At 38.3% G+C, this 20542-nt stretch overlaps 1 protein-coding gene across 1 annotated transcript in view; it reads left to right on the plus strand.

Moving 5' to 3' along the window:
• The window catches only part of LOC107752371 (extracellular matrix protein FRAS1-like), a 131559-nt gene extending 111568 nt beyond the window's left edge, over positions 1-19991 (plus strand). The window contains exons 49-74 of the mRNA XM_016568328.1: positions 1534-1674; positions 3099-3326; positions 4588-4701; positions 4898-5048; positions 5820-5979; positions 6063-6231; positions 6352-6598; positions 7371-7715; positions 8530-8690; positions 9328-9475; positions 10688-10893; positions 11049-11205; positions 11418-11618; positions 11708-11895; positions 12463-12738; positions 12945-13177; positions 13505-13665; positions 14977-15191; positions 15319-15469; positions 15594-15701; positions 16620-16779; positions 16867-16983; positions 17215-17381; positions 17462-17667; positions 18326-18472; positions 18891-19991. Of these exons, the coding sequence (XP_016423814.1) occupies positions 1534-1674; positions 3099-3326; positions 4588-4701; positions 4898-5048; positions 5820-5979; positions 6063-6231; positions 6352-6598; positions 7371-7715; positions 8530-8690; positions 9328-9475; positions 10688-10893; positions 11049-11205; positions 11418-11618; positions 11708-11895; positions 12463-12738; positions 12945-13177; positions 13505-13665; positions 14977-15191; positions 15319-15469; positions 15594-15701; positions 16620-16779; positions 16867-16983; positions 17215-17381; positions 17462-17667; positions 18326-18472; positions 18891-19466 (5133 nt within the window). The 3' untranslated portion in view covers positions 19467-19991. The remainder of the gene's footprint in view (positions 1-1533; positions 1675-3098; positions 3327-4587; positions 4702-4897; positions 5049-5819; positions 5980-6062; positions 6232-6351; positions 6599-7370; positions 7716-8529; positions 8691-9327; positions 9476-10687; positions 10894-11048; positions 11206-11417; positions 11619-11707; positions 11896-12462; positions 12739-12944; positions 13178-13504; positions 13666-14976; positions 15192-15318; positions 15470-15593; positions 15702-16619; positions 16780-16866; positions 16984-17214; positions 17382-17461; positions 17668-18325; positions 18473-18890) is intronic.
• The last annotated feature ends 551 nt before the right edge of the window (positions 19992-20542 follow it).

Below are 20542 nucleotides of genomic sequence, written 5' to 3' on the forward strand. Positions count from 1 at the left end.
TATATAACTGGAGATGAGCAGAAGACTTGGATTCTGAAAAGTGTAAATTTCACTAATCAAATAATACAATTAGTGACATTAATCATGTGACTCTTTGTATGGGCACTCAGATGTTCTTCTGCCATTGAAGCACAAGATGCTCTTCTCAAATTGTGCTGGAGAACATGGTCATCTGTTTTACACAAACTTGTGTAGTATCTGCAGCTCATATACTGCTCAGTGTTACAAATAGTTTTTGTTAATTATTGAACTAAATAATAAAATAAAAAATAATATACAGTAAATATTGAAAGAAAAACTAAATCTTAAAAAACATAAAACTTTAAAACTTAAAAACGAAAATTAGAAATGTTCTCGTTACTAAAGATTACTTAAAGTTACTGAAATTATAAAATAAAAGCTCATTCAAAATATTAATAAATACTATAGTAGTATATAAATAATATTAAAATAATAGTGGCTGTAAAAGAGGCACAAAATAAATACTAAAATATTTCAATAATTCATGTGATTTTTCAGCTGAACTTTTCACTCAAGTTGTTCTGCTAATGATATAATATGTTATAAAAAATGATTAAACACTCATCATTCACGGTAACTAACATGGATATAAACACGTACATGCCCACCCTTCGCTTTCTATTTCTCATTCTACTCATGCTGAACACACACACTTCCTCCCACAGTAATCTCAATCCTCCCTCTTGCCTTTTCATACTCTCTTTTTTTCACCCCTTTTCTTTCCATTATAAACACATACACGCCCACACACACACTAATTAGGGCCGAAAGAGCTTGAATAAACACAGGCTGCCTAATGAGTGTCTGAAAGAGATGAACACACAGTTATCCTACAATGGGCTTTGCTCTCTGCGGGAAACACTCTTCTGCCATTTTGAGTGGAAAATGATGCGTAAATACACTTGTATTGTGCTGCCAAATTAAAGGTGCATTTTTTATTAATGCTGCACTGGTCTATATGGCAGTTGTCTTAGACTTATACTGACACCTAGTGGCGTGGATGCAGAAACAATATTTTCTGATGCCAGTTCCATTGTAGAAATGCTTTAGACACAGTCAGCTATGGTTAATTTATCCTGAAAGCAAATGCGTCCAGTAATAATGTGGTTACAAATAAAGTCAGTAGTATTAATTGGACCTGCATGTAATACTGGCATGAGTGGAGTCATGATTCAATCATGCTTTTCAAAATGCTAATTTCTTTAGGATTTAAACATTTTTAATGAGAAAAAATTGCTAAGTACATTTTTAATGTACTAATTTTCTATGTTCTCTTTCCGCACTTTTATTAAGGATGAGTTTTTGCATTATTTGTCTAATTCACTTTAGCTGTCAGTGGTTTAAAGCCACTTTTCTTTATGGTCTCTCTGTTACTCTGATAGGATAATTACATAAACCTAATTAGTGGGAAATTAGATTGTGTGCGGCAGAACAATTGAGCCCATATCTAGATTCAGTTACTGAGCACTGCGCATTTAATTATTTCATTACTGTTATGCTGTTGTCCTTCAGATTTCACAGACATTCTATATCAGCATCTGGCCGGTGGACGATTCTCTGCCCGTCCTGCAGGTGCCAGGGATGAGGGTGCAGGAAGGAGTGAGGAAGACCATTACTGAGTTTGAGCTGAAGGCTACCGATGCTGACACAGAGGTATCACTTATCGCAGAGTTTTACCCCGAATGTGCTTTCAATTTTGCTGTGGTTTTGCTTTATTTATTCTTTGAAAAAAAAAAAAGAAAAAGATGAAGCATAAGGATTTTCAGCAAAGCTTGTAATGTAGGATTTAAATGCCATACATTAGATTTAAATATGGACTGTATGTTTAATGTTACTGTAATGGATTTCTATGCGAATTTAATGTAGTGCAGACCAGAGATTGCTCCGCTGAGTGGAAGTGGAGTGTGGAATTTGCACGATTTTGCCTGGAGCTTTTTTCCCCCCTATATCTTTTTGGAAGTCAGAGCATTAATGTTTTCTTGATCCATCTCTAACACATGTTAACAGCCCATAATGCAAATATTACATGTCATCAAGAATTGAACTTTATATTTGACAGACTATTAGAGGTCAGAATGATGGAATTTGTGAAATATTATTGTACAAATGACCATCACAAAAAGATTCAAGGATTTTGAAAAGAAATGTTGAGAAAAACAAGTTCCTGTCACATATGGAAATAGGTGGGTAATACATACACTACTGTTCAAATGTTTGGGGTTGGTAAGATTTTGAAAGAAATCTCTTACAGTACTCTCTCCAAGGCTGCAATTATTTGATCGTAAATACAGTAAAAAAATAGTAATATTATAAAATATTCTTACAATTTAAAGGGGTCCTATAATGCTCTTTTACAAAGTCTTGATTTTGTTTTGGGGGTTTACTAGAACAGGCTATCATACTAAGTTGTTCGAAAAACACATTATTTTTCACATATTTTACATAATTACAACACCTCTCTCCCCAGTCTGGCATGAACGGCTCGAATAGTTCCTGTATCCTTTTCTATTTTAATATATTTTAACAATTTTATTTATTCCTGTAATGGCAAAGCGGTGTCACAAGATCCTTCAGAAATCATTCTGTGCCGATTTGGTGCTCAAGAAACCTTTCTTATTATTATGAATGTTGAGACAGTTGTGCTTCTTAATATTTTTTGTGAACACCGTGATATCTTTTTTAAGATTCTTTGATGAATAGAAAGTTCAAAAGAACAGCATTTATTTTATGTAACAGTATAAATGCCTTTACTGTAATTTGATGAATTAAATGTATCCTTGCTGACCCCAAACACTAGTGTAACTCTCTCATCTCAGATGTTTAGTCGATGTAGACAAACTTATGAACAGTCATACTAGTGCAGAGAACGAGTGAGGAGATGGAAATGGAAAACCCAGAGTGATTACAGAACACTTTGAGCGAGAGGGAAATTACTGTCGCCCTGCTCGACTCAAATATTCCGGTGCACACAGCTGACATCCGTTGCATTTAATATCAGTGCTCATGTACTTCTTAGTGGCAATTTCATTTAATTTCACACCTGTTTGATGATCTCTCTCCCTTAAATTCTCTGTCAGGAGGACTCTGTTACGTTCACTGTTGTTCAGGCTCCTCGTCATGGGACCATTGAGCGCACAAGTAATGGTCAGCATTACCGTCAGACCAACACCTTCACTATGGACGACATCTATCAGAACCGCATCAGTTACAACCATGACGGCAGTAACTCCCTCAAAGACCGATTCACCTTCACTGTCGGTGATGGCACCAACATGTTCTTCATCATTGAAGAGGGTGGAAAAGAGGTCAGTAGACTTCCTGTGTTATTTGAGCTTGTCCATGTGGCCAGTTGTCATCAGTGTTATATTAATAGCTGTATGTAGAGGGCCATATATCTGAAAATGTCCTCCAAATATAGTAAATACTCATAGAGATGATTTTTTGATCAGGGTTATACACCTACTGTACGCTTTAAAAGAAACACCCTGGGAATTTTTAATGACCACTGAGAGTCATGACCTCAGTTCAGCATGTCATCTGAAGGACAGTGCATTTTTAAAGCACAGTGGCCCCGTCATTATATTGTGGCATTATGACCCACACAGACCACAGGGTGAGCGCCCCCTGCTGACCTCACTAACAAATTTTTCAACAACAACCTCTGCTTTCCATCTTCATTGGGAAACTAAGTGAGAGCTGCTGGGTGATCTCCTTGTGGAAATAGTTTGTACATGTATTTAAAAAAACATATTTCACAACCAAAAACTACTACAGGTTAGTTTGTAGTAGTTGTAATATATTAACATGATGTTTCTTGAGCACCAGAAGGATCTTGAGACTGAAGACTGGAGTAATGGCTGGAATAAATTACTTCTTTTTTTTTTTTTAATTGTTAAAATAGAAAACAGTTAAATTGCCAAAAAAATATATATCACAATATTACAGTTTTTACAGTAATTTAAATCAAATTAATGCAGCCTTGGTGAGCATAATAAACTTTTTTTTTCAAAAACATTAATAAATCGTACAATCAAACTTTTGAACAGTAGTGTATGCACACAAACTTACATTTTTGCATTTGAAAATGGCTCATTATATTTATAAAAGCATGAATATAAATTACCATATGAATCACCTGAAGGTATCCTGTCCATTTGTTTAACATAGCCATTTAGACAGAGTCAATCTCTCTCCCTCCATCATAATAACTCTATTCATCAGCAGTCGCTTTTTCCTCTTCCAGCTGCGTCAGCTGGCAGTCAGTTGTTCTGGGAGGTAAATGATCTCTCAGTGGTCACTGAAAAAGGGGCACCTCGTCTTGTCATAAGATGACAAACTAGCAGCCCTATGACAGTGTTTAATCAGGAAGGCCTAGAACACCATTACTCAGCACTTTAGAAAGCTCGACTTCACATTAGAATTTAAATAGGTTTTATCTGAGATTGAATGGATATTAAAGTGAGCATTGTTGGTAAATGAGAAGCAATTACTCTTCTGGAAATACATGAAACAGGGTTTGTATCAGCCAGGAGGGTTAACATTGTGTGTAAATACCCTTTGTTTCAGGTTATCACCGCTGCTCCACAAAAGTTTAAAATCGATATTTTACCTGTTGATGACGGGACCCCTCGTATTGTCACCAACCTGGGCCTGCAGTGGCTGGAGTACATGGAAAATAAGGTCACTTTAGTAACACTGTTTTGTATTTATAATCACATAAGAGCCTAATTAATTCACCCGATGAGGTGTTGACATCTCAACTAACAGTACATTTCTGCCTCCTACTGGCTTTATCTTGCATTGGTGCAAAAGTGATATAGTTTATTCTCTTTAACCAAAGCATAAAATGACATTTTGATGTGAAATGGGATTCTAGGCCACCAATCTGATCACCAAGAAAGAGCTTCTCACTGTTGATCCGGACACAGATGATGGGCAGCTGACTTATGAAGTCACTACAGAAGCTAAACACGGCTACCTCGAGAGTAAACTCAATCCTGGCAAACCTATCACCTCTTTCACGCAAGGTATTATTGACACCTCCCAAAGCCAAGAGCACACTACAAGGCTGAAGCTATTCTGTGACAAAACCCCCCAAAGCATAGCTAACAGAAAGACACAGCCACGATTTGGTCACACTTTATATTAAGTGGCCTTAACTACTATGTACTTACATCAAAAAATAAGTGCAATATATTTATTGTGTTCATATTGTATTGCAAAACACTTTTGCTGCTATTGAGGTGGGATATGGGTAAGGTTAGGGACAGGTTTGGTGGTATGACAAGTACAATGTAAAAACTTGTATGTGCACAATAAGTGCATTGTACCAAATGATTAATTTAAATGTAAGTACATAGTAGTTAAGGCCACTTAATATAAAGTGGGACCCAAAAAAAAAGCCCAAAAAAACAAACATCTGCACATGTCATCCACTGTCTTTTGTGCTTGTTTTTTCTGTCCTGTCCAAAATCAACCACAAGCCTTCCTCCATATTGTTCGCTGACCTGTTTTCAAGAATCAGCTCTGGCACTGAATTAGTATGAGAACTAATTTTGGGATAATAACCACAGTAGGTGAGGAGAATGATCTTGTAATTGTTATAGTTACACTTATAGTTAACATGGTCTGTGATTCGTTTCGTACAAAAACTAAAAACTGGGGCTCTAGATGTGTGCAGGACAACAAGCTTCAGTCTTGTAGTGTACGCTTGGTGTTACAAACTAAATGCGCCTTCATCAAATTCGGCTAGTACATTTGGAGTTGTAAAAGGTAACTTAATTTATTCTGTTTTGCAGCTGACATAAACCTGGGCCTTATCCGATACGTTCTGAGTGAGGACAATGTTCAAGAGACCATGGACAACTTCAGGTTCTTTGTGAAGGACAGCAAACCCAACATTGTCAGTGACAATGTGTTTCACATCCAGTGGTCTCTTATCAGCTTTGAGCAAAAGAGGTGCGGCTGCCTCAGTTTTTGTTCTAGATGACTTCATCTAACCAACTACTCGTTCTCAGTAATGTGTTGTCTTCTGTCTGCAGCTACAATGTGAGTGAAAAAGACGGAACCGTGGCGGTCACAGTGAAGAGGACCGGGAATCTGAACCAGTATGCTATTGTGCTGTGTCGAACCGAGCAAGGCACTGCCACCTCCACTTCCAGCATGGGCTCTCGGGCCGGACAACAGGACTATGTTGAGTATGCCGGACAAGTATGTTCTAGTGTATTCTTTATTATTTCAAAGTGTTATTCTATAATAATCAAATTCCCTGATATTTGATAGATTGATGAAGTCATCAACATTCAAATGCTCTTTAATGTGGTTCCCCAGGTTCAGTTTGATGAGAGAGAAGACACCAAGGTGTGCACCATTGTGATCAATGATGACCAGGTCTTTGAGAACACTGAGAGCTTTAATGTGGAGCTGAGTATGCCAGTGTACGCCCTGCTGGGGTCAGTGACCCGTGCTAAAGTCAATATCAATGACACGGAGGATGAACCCACCCTGCAGTTTGATAAGAAGACCTACCATGCCAATGAGAGCACAGGCTTTATCTTTGCTCCTGTTGAAAGAAATGGTCAGTGGAACCCATTTTTTTTTCTTTTTTTAATTAAAAGATCTTCATATCTGCATACGTTATAAATCCTATTCCATAAAATAATCATGCTCAAGAATATAACTACATATGAAAGACTGAGGACGGTAAAATGTGCTAATTTAAGGATCAGCCCCTAATCTGAATATTGGGGGTGGTGTGTATACTGATTACCTTGTATTTAAGGATGCAGGATCATACTTTGTATTCATACTTTGGCTTCATTAAATGCTCACTTATAGTTAATCTTTCAAAACACTAATTTATTAACACTGTTAAATGTAATCTTTAGCAAATCTCAAAATAAATATCCACTTTTAATACTGTACATTACGTCCAATATTATAAATATTGCACATTTTGATTTCAGCCGTCTTATTTTATTCTATTCTATTTAGACATAATAGTATACATTTTAATAGCAGCAATTTGTCGGTTATCAGTCTATAACATGAAAATAAATATCAGTTTATTGACCAGAATTTTAATATTGTCTTTTTTTCTTTTTTTTTTTGGAACATTCCTTTAACTTGTATAAATGTTCAAATGGCTCAACTAAATTGCTCTTTACATGGTTAATCCATAAAAACGTGCCAATTTTTCTGAGAAGCTTCAAGATCAAGTCAGTGAAATTTAATATGTACACACTACTTTAAAAAATATTGTATTGACTAGAAAGTATCATCCTTTTTAAAATGATGATCTTCATCATCGTGTGTTATATACTAAAGGTAATCTCTTGTCTTTTAATTAGGTGACACCAGCAGCACAGTCTCAGCCCTCTGCTACACTGTGCCTAAGTCAGCCCGGGGCAGCAGCCTGCACGCTCTCGAGTCCGGCTCTGACTATAAGACCCGTGGCATGAGCAGTGACAACAGAGTCATCTTTGGCCCAGGTGTGAGCATGTCTACCTGTGATGTAAAGCTGATTGATGACAGCGAGTATGAACACTCTGAGGAGTTTGAGCTGGTGCTGTCGGACGCCTCGGACAATGCACGGATGGGTGATGTCACTGTGGCTAAAGTCATTATAGATGGGCCAAATGATGCCTCCACTGTCTTCCTGGGCAACGCGTCCTTCACCTTCAGTGAAGATGCAGGTTGGTGGAGTTTGGCTGTTGTAGGTAGTATCATGGGCGTCAGTTTTGTTTTAAAAATGTGGTAGTTGATTTATTAATTATAGATTGGGAATATTAATCTAGAATACAAACAATAATTTTGTGATTTGAAAACATCATTTAAACCGTTTCATTCTCAACTGAGTAGTGAAGATTTTGAGCATTATTCAATCATTTTTATTATTATTAAGGATGGAGAGCAACAAGAACAATTCAAAATCAAAAATACCACTTTGGGGTCATATATCATATATTTTGAAAGAAGTCCCTTATGCTCACCAAGGCTGCGTTTATTTAATCAGTTAATGTACAATAAAAACAGTAGTATTGTAAAATATTATTACAATTTGAAATGACTGTTGAATATATATTTAAAATGTAATTTATTCCAGTGATGGCAAAGCTGAACTTTTAGCGGGCATTACTCCAGTCTTCAGTGTCACATGATCCTTCAGAAATCATCCTAATATGCTGATTTGCTGCTCAAGAAACATTTCTTATTATTATCAGTGTTGAACAGTTGTGCTGCTTAATGTTTTTGTGGAAACTGTGATATATTTCTTTCAGGATTGTTTGATGAATAGAAACAGAACAGAATTTATTTTGGTATAGAAATCTTTTGCAACATTGTAAATGTCTTTACTGTCAAATTTGATCTATGCATCCTTGCTCAATTAAAATTTATTAATTTCTTTTCAAAAATAATATTACTTAAATCACATTTTTGAACAGTAGTGTATTTTGTAATCTGTCCAATACTTATGCCATATTGATAGTCTGAAACATCTTCCCACAGGCACCATTGAAATCCCTGTTCTGCGGCAGGGCAGTGACCTTTCCTCAGTAACCTCTGTGTGGTGTGCCACACGTCCTGCTGAACAAGATTCGGCCACGCCCAGTGTTGACTACATCCCGAGTTCCAAAAAGGTGGAGTTTAGACCAGGCAAGACCGAGGAGGTAATGAAACTAGTCTGCTCTGACATACTGTAAGACTATTGGTGTTTACAGGCTTCATTTCAATAAATCAAGTAAGAAATCTAAGTAAGAATTATTCCACCAAAATCACGTTTATCATTTGTTTGTTTGATGAATAGAAACAGAACAGAATTTATTTTGGTATAGAAATCTTTTGCAACATTGTAAATGTCTTTACTGTCAAATTTGATCTATGCATCCTTGTTGCATAATTTCTTTTCAAAAATAATATTACTTAAATCACATTTTTGAACAGTAGTGTATTTTGTAATCTGTCCAATACTTATGCCATATTGATAGTCTGAAACATCTTCCCACAGGCACCATTGAAATCCCTGTTCTGCGGCAGGGCAGTGACCTTTCCTCAGTAACCTCTGTGTGGTGTGCCACACGTCCTGCTGAACAAGATTCGGCCACGCCCAGTGTTGACTACATCCCGAGTTCCAAAAAGGTGGAGTTTAGACCAGGCAAGACCGAGGAGGTAATGAAACTAGTCTGTTCTGACATACTGTAAGACTATTGGTGTTTACAGGCTTCATTTCAATAAATCAAGTAAGAAATCTAAGTAAGAATTATTCCACCAAAATCACGTTTATCATTTGTTTACTCTTACTCCTAGACATGTAGTTTGACCATAATGGATGACATTCAGAACCCGACAATCGAAGGGAAAGAATCCTTCATTGTGTTTCTTAGTTCTCCCAACGGAGCGGTCCTGACTGAACCATATGAAGCCTCTGTCTACATCACTGACACCACCCAAGACAGTGCGTTTACTTGTCCATTACACTCGTAATCACAGTCGTAACGTCCATATAACATAATATAATGTTAATATAAACATACTTATGGAGTCAATGCTGTCTTCTTACAGTACCTAGCATGCAGTTTGAAAAGCTGCCGTATACGGTGAAGGAAAAAGATGGTGTCCTGCACATCCCAATTTTTAGGACAGGAGATCTGTCCTATAAGTCTTCTGTCCGTTGCTTCACACGCACAATGTCTGCTATGGTGATGGATGACTTCGAGGAGAGGAGAAATGCTGATGATTCCAGGATCACCTTCCGGAAAGGGGAAAAGGCATGGTTTCTTTTAGTCACTGATTCACTTCACCAACATTCTGTGAATTTAGTCATTTTATGATATGGTATTGTTTTCATATGGCCTCTGTTTTTTAGTAGTTTACAGACGATGCTAGACAAAGCATTTGAAAGCCTCTTGCTTCTGATTGGCAGGTGAAGAATTGTACCATATTGATCCAGGATGACTCTGTGTTTGAGCCTGAAGAGGAGTTCCAGGTCCACCTTGGAAGCCCACAGGGTGAGCACTGGATTGGAGCCATGATTGGAATCAACGACATTGTGACTGTGACCATCACAAATGATGAAGATGGTGAGTAGTTAGCTTGTTGCTTAACTCACAATCTTAAACATAAAAGGTTTAAACAAATTCACATTTTCAAAGAAAGCTCTTGGAACATGAATCCATGGGTTCAATTCAAAGGGTATGCATTTACTTGTAAAATGTATTGCCTGAATGCACTAAGTTGCTTTGCATAAAAGTATCTGCCGAGTGCATACGAGGAGGTAATGAAACTAGTCTGCTCTGACATACTGTAAGACTATTGGTGTTTACAGGCTTCATTTCAATAAATCAAGTAAGAAATCTAAGTAAGAATTATTTCACCAAAATCACGTTTATCATTTGTTTACTCTTACTCCTAGACATGTAGTTTGACCATAATGGATGACATTCAGAACCCGACAATCGAAGGGAAAGAATCCTTCATTGTGTTTCTTAGTTCTCCCAACGGAGCGGTCCTGACTGAACCATATGAAGCCTCTGTCTACATCACTGACACCACCCAAGACAGTGCGTTTACTTGTCCATTACACTCGTAATCACAGTCGTAACGTCCATATAACATAATATAATGTTAATATAAACATACTTATGGAGTCAATGCTGTCTTCTTACAGTACCTAGCATGCAGTTTGAAAAGCTGGCGTATACGGTGAAGGAAAAAGATGGTGTCCTGCACATCCCAATTTTTAGGACAGGAGATCTGTCCTATAAGTCTTCTGTCCGTTGCTTCACACGCACAATGTCTGCTATGGTGATGGATGACTTCGAGGAGAGGAGAAATGCTGATGATTCCAGGATCACCTTCCGGAAAGGGGAAAAGGCATGGTTTCTTTTAGTCACTGATTCACTTCACCAACATTCTGTGAATTTAGTCATTTTATGATATGGTATTGTTTTCATATGGCCTCTGTTTTTTAGTAGTTTACAGACGATGCTAGACAAAGCATTTGAAAGCCTCTTGCTTCTGATTGGCAGGTGAAGAATTGTACCATATTGATCCAGGATGACTCTGTGTTTGAGCCTGAAGAGGAGTTCCAGGTCCACCTTGGAAGCCCACAGGGTGAGCACTGGATTGGAGCCATGATTGGAATCAACGACATTGTGACTGTGACCATCACAAATGATGAAGATGGTCAGTAGTTAGCTTGTTGCTTAACACACAATAAAACAATTCTAACTTTTAAAGAAAGCTCTAGTAGAGCAGGGCTCTTGCAAAATGAAGCCATGGGTTCGATTCCCAGGGTGCGCGTTTACTGATAAAATGTATAGCCTGAATGCACTGTAGGTTGCTTTGCATAAAAGTGCCAAATTCATAAATGTAAAAGTGCACATCATGCTTTTCAGCACCTACGATCGAGTTTGAGCAAGCCTCATACCAAGTTCGTGAGCCCCCCGGTCCAGATGGAATTGAGGTTTTGAATATCAAGGTAATCCGTAAAGGAGACCTTGAACGCACATCCAAGATCCGATGCAGCACAAGGGATGGATCAGCCCAGTCAGGTGTAGACTATAACCCCAAGAGTCGAGTCCTTAAGTTCAGCCCTGGTAAGTATATTTATTTAGCACTTTTTGTCCTTTTTTTATTTTAAGACTATAACTTCATTCTAATCTGTGATAATTCTGTTGTTCCTCAGGTGTGGACCACATCCTGTTTAAGGTAGAGATCCTGTCCAATGAAGATAGAGAGTGGCATGAATCTTTCTCATTGGTCCTTGGTCCAGATGATCCTGTTGAAGCCGTGCTTGGACAGATCACCATGGCAACAGTCACCATCCTAGATCAGGAAGCTGCAGGAAGTCTCATCCTTCCAGCCCCACCCATTGTAAGAGATGTACAGTAGATGCTTGGGCGACTGACATTTAGTATGTCAAAATCTGAATACTTGTCAGCTGATTAAAAATTTGAATGGCATCTTATTAATTAATCAAATCACATACACTACTGTTCAAAGGGTTGTGAAGTCTTGTAGAAACAGTAATATTGTGAAATGCTACTAAAAAAACGATATAATATTTTATATATTATAAAATGTAATTTATTCGTCTGATGGCAAAGCTGAATTTTCAGCAGCCATTACTCCATTCTTCAGTGACACCGTTTTTTTTAGAAAAAATAATAATAATAAAATTACTGACCCCAAACTTATGAATGGTAGTGTATCATTTTTCCCATGAAGTTTTTTTTAGAAAAGTCCTGAAATTTAGATCATTTAAGTCACTGGCCTACGTTATTGTGACAAGCAAGTAAAATCATTACATGCACGCTACAAAGGTTTCTAACATTCAATCGTACTAAATTAATGAAGATCCTATTCAAGGAGAGCTGTAAGATCTCACAACTCTCTTTTGATTTTGAATCAAGTTTGGTTTCATATGGACTCTCCTCACAGGTGGTGTCTCTGTCAGACTATGACTATGTCCAGGAGGTCACTAAAGAGGGCAGTAAGAAATCTCCATCTCCTGGATATCCTCTGGTCTGTGTGACTCCCTGTGACCCCCATTACCCCAAATACTCAGAATTGAGAGAACGCTGTGAGGAGGCAGGCATCAACCAGACCTCAGTCCACTTCAGCTGGGAGGTCGCAACTCCCACAGACACCAGCGGAGCACGATCACCCTTTGAGACAGTGACGGATAACACACCTTACACCACAGTCAATCACATGGTTAGTCTGATATTTAGATTGTTATCGTCTGTCATAAATAGAATATTACCAACCAGTGTTTTTAATCTAGCTGTTAACTAAAACCTCACATACTGCAATCAGCCATGTGGTTTGCCATATGTAATACATTCATAAGTAATATGATCAGGCAGCATTTTCACTTTTGCTGAGTTTTCTGGGGTTAAATAAATACTTTTGCTCCACAGGTTCTGGACAGTATCTATTTCAGCAGACGTTTCCATGTGCGTTGCGTAGCTCAGGCCAGAGATAAAGCCGGGCACCTGGGAACTCCACTGAGGAGCAACATTGTCACTATTGGCACTGAGGGATCAATATGCCACACCCCCGTCACCACAGGAACCGCTCGAGGCTTTCAGGCCCAGTCCTTTATTGCCACTCTAAAATATTTGGATGTCAAACACAAAGAGCATCCAAACAGGTCAGGAGTGACTTTTTGTAAGCAAATTATTGAATACAGACGTAGAAGTCTTTTAATTAGGACAGATCCTAGTAGAGATTTGAGAAACAGGAATTAAAAGCATTTTTCGACTGAAACTGCAGCTGTAGGGTTTGTAGAGCACTAGATCTTTTTTGCCTCTGGGCAAAGCAAGATCAAAATGAATTTATACATTTGAAGGAACACCAAGAAATAAACTTGTTAGACAACTGCAGATCCAAAACAACACATTTCCCAGCCTATGTTCAGTACCTCAAAGAAGAAAATAGCATTTTATAAAGCGAGTAATACTTATTTTTCTCTGAACAGGATCCATATCTCAGTGCAGATCCCTCATCAGGATGGAATGCTTCCATTGGTGTCCACCATGCCTCTGCATAACCTACACTTCCTGCTCTCCGAGTCTATTTACCGTCAGCAGCACATCTGCTCCAACCTGGTCACACTTAAAGACCTGCATGGCATCTCTGGTGAGAGAGACCCCATACTAGATTAGATCAGATCAAATCTATCACCTATCTTACCCACCTTGTTAGCAACAAAAGCCGGTGTGACCATCTTTAACTTGAATGTGCAAGGTTATTTTAGCTGTATAAAAACTCTCTGTTATGCTGCTTGTAAGGTCCACGCACTTGGCCCAATGAAGGTATCCAGTGGTGGATGAAGGTTTCTTGCGTGTTCGGTCTTTTCAGCGCGCAAAGTTATTCAATTTAGGTTTAACTCAAATCTGACTCCATTTTAGTATGACCTCGAATTTAGGTTGAAAGGCAAATTGGTTGTTTGTCTGTCTTTAATTATTGCTATTATTCTGACATTTGATTATTCTAGTTAACTCTTTACTTATATTTACTCAATTTCAGAGTAAGTCAGAATAAATTAGTCAGGTAAATATGTATTATGCCAATTATCTCCATAGCCAATTCAAAGATATCAAATCAATACCATATATCAAATTCTCATAGACAAATCTAAGAGTAAGATGCATACCTGACTTTTTAGAAAAATACATAGTGTGAAGTGTGTGGACACACTTCATACTATGGGCTTTCTGGCTACAGAATCGCCCCGACTCTTTTGTTGCAATCCAAGATAAATACAAATACAAAACCAAGATAAAACATCCCCCAAATGCATGTACAAACAATTGGAATTTGCATTAACCCAGGTCCCAGACCTGGGTGGTTTGCACCTCAATGGGAACAGAAGGTAATTTGCATGGAATGACCCTCTACAGTAATCAAAGTATCTTAGGATCTGTATTATCTTTTAGTCTACTTTTGTAAGATTAAGACCATTGTACCACTCGCCCTGAGACTATTCAAATGATACCAAACATGACTGTAAATCTTATTTGCATTCATATAGAACATTATATTCTACCATTGACCATTCTGAGTGAGCTGGGTGAAGAGAAGGATGGGTGCGGGGAAGGAAGGGGATGAGGAGGAACCAATGCATATGTGAGAGACGTTTTCCCGCATTTTCTCTCAGTGAGATGCGGAAACAGATGTCTGTATGTTAATGCACTGTGTGTGTATTGTCTGTCTCAGAAGATCAAAGTATCTGAGTTTCTTTTATCCTTACACTGCTTGATATCACAAACTGGTATTTATGATATTATTTTAATGTAGTATTGTAAACATAAGTACACTGGTTTGTAGTGCAATTAGTTTTACTCTTTACTGCACTTTGTTATTATTATAGTTATTTACTTATAGCGGCTAATGAATCAGAACTCTGAATCGTTCAACTCAGAAAATACGTTGTAAATTCTCCCCCAGAAACCGGCTTCTTGGATGATGTGTCGTATGACAGCATATCCCTGGGTCCCGGATATGACCGTCCATACCAATTCAACCCTAGTGTTCGAGAACCCAGAAGCATCCAGCTATACAAGCATCTCAATCTGAAGAGCTGCATATGGACATTTGATGCATATTATGACATGACAGAGCTTATTGATGTATGTGGAGGATCAGTAACTGCTGACTTTCAGGTTTGTGTGACCACATGACTTGTATCCCACCACAAATGATATATAAATGTTCTCGTCTAGACAAAATCTGATGTGGCAGATTTAGTCCATACAGCAATTCAAATGAGTGTGTGGCTGCATTTTTTAGGTCAGAGACTCGGCTCAGTCGTTCCTGACGGTGCAGGTGCCGCTCTACGTGTCCTATATCTATGTGACGGCTCCTCGTGGATGGGCCTCCCTAGAGCACCACACAGAGATGGAGTTCTCCTTCTTCTATGACACGGTCTTGTGGAGAACAGGTACATGTCGCTTCATCGCCAGCCCCAAAGCCAATGGACATACTCGGGCGCAAACTGCTGTCATCACCTTACTGTGTTAATGTCGCAGCTGATGTTAACTGATTGCTTATGAACATTCCTCTAGGCATCCAGACAGACAGTGTGATGTCAGCTAGATTACAGATCATTCGGATCTTCATTAGGGATGACGGACGACTGGTGATTGAGTTCAAAACCCACGCCAAGTTTAGAGGTCTGTAACTTCTGTTTTTAGCAATTTGTTATCATTTAATTTTATTTATGAACACGACCTGATGTTTTTACCTGGAGACATTTAAAATTGTATTTGTACACTATTTACCATTAAAAAAATGAATGAATGTCATTGCATTAGAACAGGATTTCCCAAACAAGGGTTCATGAAGGAACTGCAGGGGGTTCGTTAACATTCGTTATTTGTTCAATTGAAATAAATAAATAAATGCAGCTGCACAATTAATTAAAATAAAATAAAAATTGCATAATAGCTTAGTGTGAATCAAAAATGTTAAATCACAGCCTTCGATTTACTGTTATTTAATGAAAAAGTATATAATCTGTTGCATTATGTGTTCCAGAGTGAAGAGTGGCATTGTGTTCATTTACACATGAGCAGCTCGTGAGCCAGTATTTTCAGATTTTAGGTTTACTTTATTTACACAATCGCATAATTTCCAATGCTCTTGTGGACAGAAGTTTACAGCATTTAACAAGTATTCCCCCCAAAAAATTAATAATAATAATAATAATAAATGCTAGAGAATTAGAGAAATGTTAAAAGCTTGAGGGTTTGGACATTTGAAAGTGAAGAATTTAAGACATAAATATTAGTGTTGTTATTTATAAAATAAAAATGATGATTATTATTGTTATTATAATACAAGTGTAATTGACAACAGTAATATATTTCTGTCTTTATTTTTGATAATTAGTGTTAAAACTACTAAAAACAATCATAGAACTGTGAACATGCAAATATGTCATTAAATGATTGGAATACTAACTTAAAGTCTCAGCGTCTCTGCATTAGAATATCCAACCATGTGGCATTTTGAAGTGTGGCATAAGTGTCCAAATCCGTATTTGACATCTTGTATTATGAGTGACTGATGAAACTTTCCTCTCCCTCTAGGTCAATTTGTCCCTGATCATCACACCCTCCCTGGACAGAAATCTCACCTGATGGCTCCAGATCACTTGGGAGGCATTGAATTTGACCTGCAGCTGATGTGGAGCGCACAGTCCTTTGATTCACCCTACCAGCTCTGGAGAGCCACAAGCTCCTATAGCAGGTAAGCAACGTGACGTCTAATGCTCTCACATTAAGGAAGTGTATCCATCTTAAGGCCGCTGACAGTGTGCTTTCTGTTGTGCTCTAGGAAAGACTACTCTGGGGAGTACACAGTCTTCCTCATCCCCTGCACGGTACAGCCAACCCAGGCATGGGTCGACTCTGGGGATAAGCCTCTTTCCTGCACGGCCCATGCTCCAGAGAAGTATGTTACCATGGTGCTTTTCCATTGATAACTCCTTGAGGACACTACAGTGACTTTTTGTGATGGAGACATTTTGCTGAGCAGAGCCAGCAGGGTTGAATGATATTGCAGTTGTCATCCACTTTTAGTGGACTCGTTATACAGGTTTCATCAGGTGCAGACTGTTAGTGTGAGTCAACAAGAATATTCAACAACATGCAAGGGCTTGTAACACTCTCTTTCAATCGGTAGATTTCTGCTGCCCATCGCCTTCCAGCAGACGAACCGCCCTGTTCCTGTAGTCTACTCCCTGAATACTGAGTTCCAGCTTTGTAATAATGAAAAAGTCTTTCTAATGGATCCTGCTCTCGCAGACATGTCTGTTGCTGAGATGGACTATAAAGGAGCCTTTTCGATGGGTAAAATTAGCAAAGTAATGAAAACAGTGAGCTCCCTCCACTATTATGCTTTCACTCATTCATTGTTTGACATTATGCAGGTCAAACGCTGTATGGCAGAGTGTTGTGGAATCCCGACCAGAACTTGAATTCGGCCTACAAGCTGCAGCTGGAGAAAGTATATTTGTGTACAGGGCGGGATGGCTATGTACCCTTCTTCGACCCCACAGGCACCCTGTATAACGAAGGCCCTCAGTATGGCTGCATTCAACCGAACAAGCACCTCAAACACAGGTTCCTGCTTCTGGTAGGTGTCTATTGTAACAAGTCCAGACCAGTTTAACCAGTCTAGCAAGATTCATTTGGTGTGGTTAAATTTTAACTGATAGTGGATGGAAATTTTCAATGGCTATTTTGAAGATCAAACTTTTTTTGTATATCTTGGAACTAATATTGAGACTGACAGCTCTAATGATTTGACAGCCATTTCTCCAGTCTTCAGTGTCATAATCCTTCAGAAATCATTCTAATATGCTGATTTTGGTGCTCAGGAAACATTTCTTATTAATATCAATGTTGAAAACAGTGTGCTGCTTAATATTTTTTGGAAACTATGATACATTTTTTTCAGGATTACTTCATGAACAGAAAGTTCAAAAGAACAACATTTATTTGAAATAGAAATGTTTTGTTATTTAATTGTTGTTTTGTTATAAAATTGTATTGACCCCAAACTTTTGAACGGTGAAGTATATTATCTTAAAGCTTCCTATAAGAAAGACAGTTGACCAAGACAAACACCATCAGTATTACAATACTATTAACACGAGTCCTCTGAGGTAATTTACAGTACAAATATTGCACAAATTCAGTGCAAATAATAGATCACAGGATGCTGTGATTAACCAATCAGATTTAAGTATTCCAGAGAACTGGGTAATAATTGTAAATAATGTATCACACAGGACCGGAAGCAGCCTGATGTCTGTGACCGCTACTTCCATGATGTTCCATTTGAAGCCAACTTTGCATCTGACATTCCTGATCTCCAGTCCTTGTCTGCGATGCCAGGTGTAGACGGTTTCACAATGAAGGTGGATGCCCTTTATAAGGTCAGTGGCTGCAAGATTCACCAAAAAGTCAAGTTATTAAACAGACCTTCTGTTTGACACATACTAGAAATCCTGGCAAAATGTCAAAAGCTGAAGCTATTCAGTTGTACCCTTCAGGGAAGTGCCTTGATCTGTTTGTTTAGGAAAAGATGCCGGGCGAAGTCAAGTTGTTAAACAGACCTTCTGTTTGACACATACTAGAAATCCTGGCAAAATGTCAAAGCTGAAGCTATTCAGTTGTACCCTTCAGGGAAGTGCCTTGATCTGTTTGTTTAGGAAAAGATGCCGGGCTGACAGTGTGCCATGACTATAGGGAACTGGGCTAAAGGACAAGATTAAAAAGGGGTTATAATATATATAAAGGGGAGGGTATTTTTTTATTGGGGTTATAATCATATAAGCATTTACTCTTCTTTAGGTTGAGGCAGGGCACCAATGGTACATCCAGGTCATCTACGTTATTGGACCGGAGTCCATATCTGCTCCCAGAATCCAGCGCTCAGTGACCTATGAGCTCAAGCGAAGTCGCCGAGATCTGGTGGACCGTTCAGGTCATCTAATGCTGGATGAATCACTGATCTACGACAATGAAGGTGACCAGGTAAAGAATGGCACCAACATGAAGACCTTGAAGCTTGAGGTGGAACCATCGGGCACCTTCAATCCCCAGATGGGAGGATCCATTGGGGGTGGCATGGCAGCCATCGTCCTACTTCTCCTGGTCCTTCTAGCCTTCTGCTTCATGGTCAGAAAGTGCCGCAGGGTTGTAAAAAAGAGGCCTACGAAGGCAGTGGAGGATTATCCTCTGAACACAAAGGTGGAGCTCTGTATAGAACGTCTGGAGAAAAACCTCAACAGCAAGCACTGCTCTGTAAGAAATGTCAATGTCCTCAACAAGAACCCAGAGACCTACAAGATCAATGGGGTCAAGGTCAAACAGGTCAATCTGGAGGTCAAACTACACAACAACCTGAATGACGGCACTGAAGTCTGACCTTCTAGAGTATTTAATGAGAAAAAGAAACATTTTCTATGAATATTTGTAATGACGTTAATGTATTTTTGTATGACCATGAGGATAAAAGGGAAAGTATGCTTGCCAGCTATGCAGTGTAAATCATTTCACAACTGAGCTACCTCAAACATTAATGAGCAACACATAATGGGGTCATCAGATCTTATGTTTCAAATCTCAGTTTTAAATCATAGCTCTGTCTAAGAATCATATAATGGCTCAGTGGTAGCTCAGCCACTTTGTTTAAATGGATGGAGAGTTTGTATCGCTGCACCTGCTGTTTTGTCATGTCAGTAAAAACACATGAAAGTATTAAAGGAAGGATGAGTGCCAACACTTTGGACAGGGTGAGTGATGTAAATACGTTTATTAAGTGCAATTATTGGATGACATGGTCATCCCAGTATTTTAATTTGGCTTTTGATGCTCTGCCTCATTGTGTAATTTACTTTTGGCCTGACCACCGGTGTGCCATGCTGATACAGGTGCATCTCAATAAATTAGAATGTCCAAGTGCGATTTATTTAATTCCAAATCCGAATAGACTGCCCAAAGTGATGCATTCGTCAGTTCATGTAAGTAGTTGGTACATGTAAATGAGAAATTGTATGAAAATAGATTTGATAACCACTATTGATTTGTTATCACTCTACTGACTCCATTGAAATGCTGTAACCTCTATTATTTTACAACACTGGACAACAAAATGTATTTTTGTTTTATATGACTGCTGTCTATACTGATATAACCAAACACTACCAAAAATCTTCACATGGATTTTTTTTTTTAAGATTATCCACCTCATGTTATCCTGCATTTAGTCTTGTATTAATGTCACATCATGTATTAAGTAAGGCACATCTATAGTTTCTATCATTTATTTACTCAAATGTTCTGTAATGTTGTATCAAGTCATCACTTGTTACATGGTGCTGATTTGATCAAGAATATCCAGAATCTTTAAAGCACTGGGTGTAGGGTGGGAAAAGCTAAGATTATTACTTCATGATCAGTCTAAGAGTCTGAGTGAGTGCCTATCAAACAGAACATTTTTG

The sequence above is a fragment of the Sinocyclocheilus rhinocerous genome, unplaced genomic scaffold, assembly GCF_001515625.1.
Source record: "Sinocyclocheilus rhinocerous isolate Xijiao unplaced genomic scaffold, SAMN03320098_v1.1 scaffold381, whole genome shotgun sequence".
In the NCBI taxonomy this organism is placed as follows: domain Eukaryota; kingdom Metazoa; phylum Chordata; class Actinopteri; order Cypriniformes; family Cyprinidae; genus Sinocyclocheilus; species Sinocyclocheilus rhinocerous.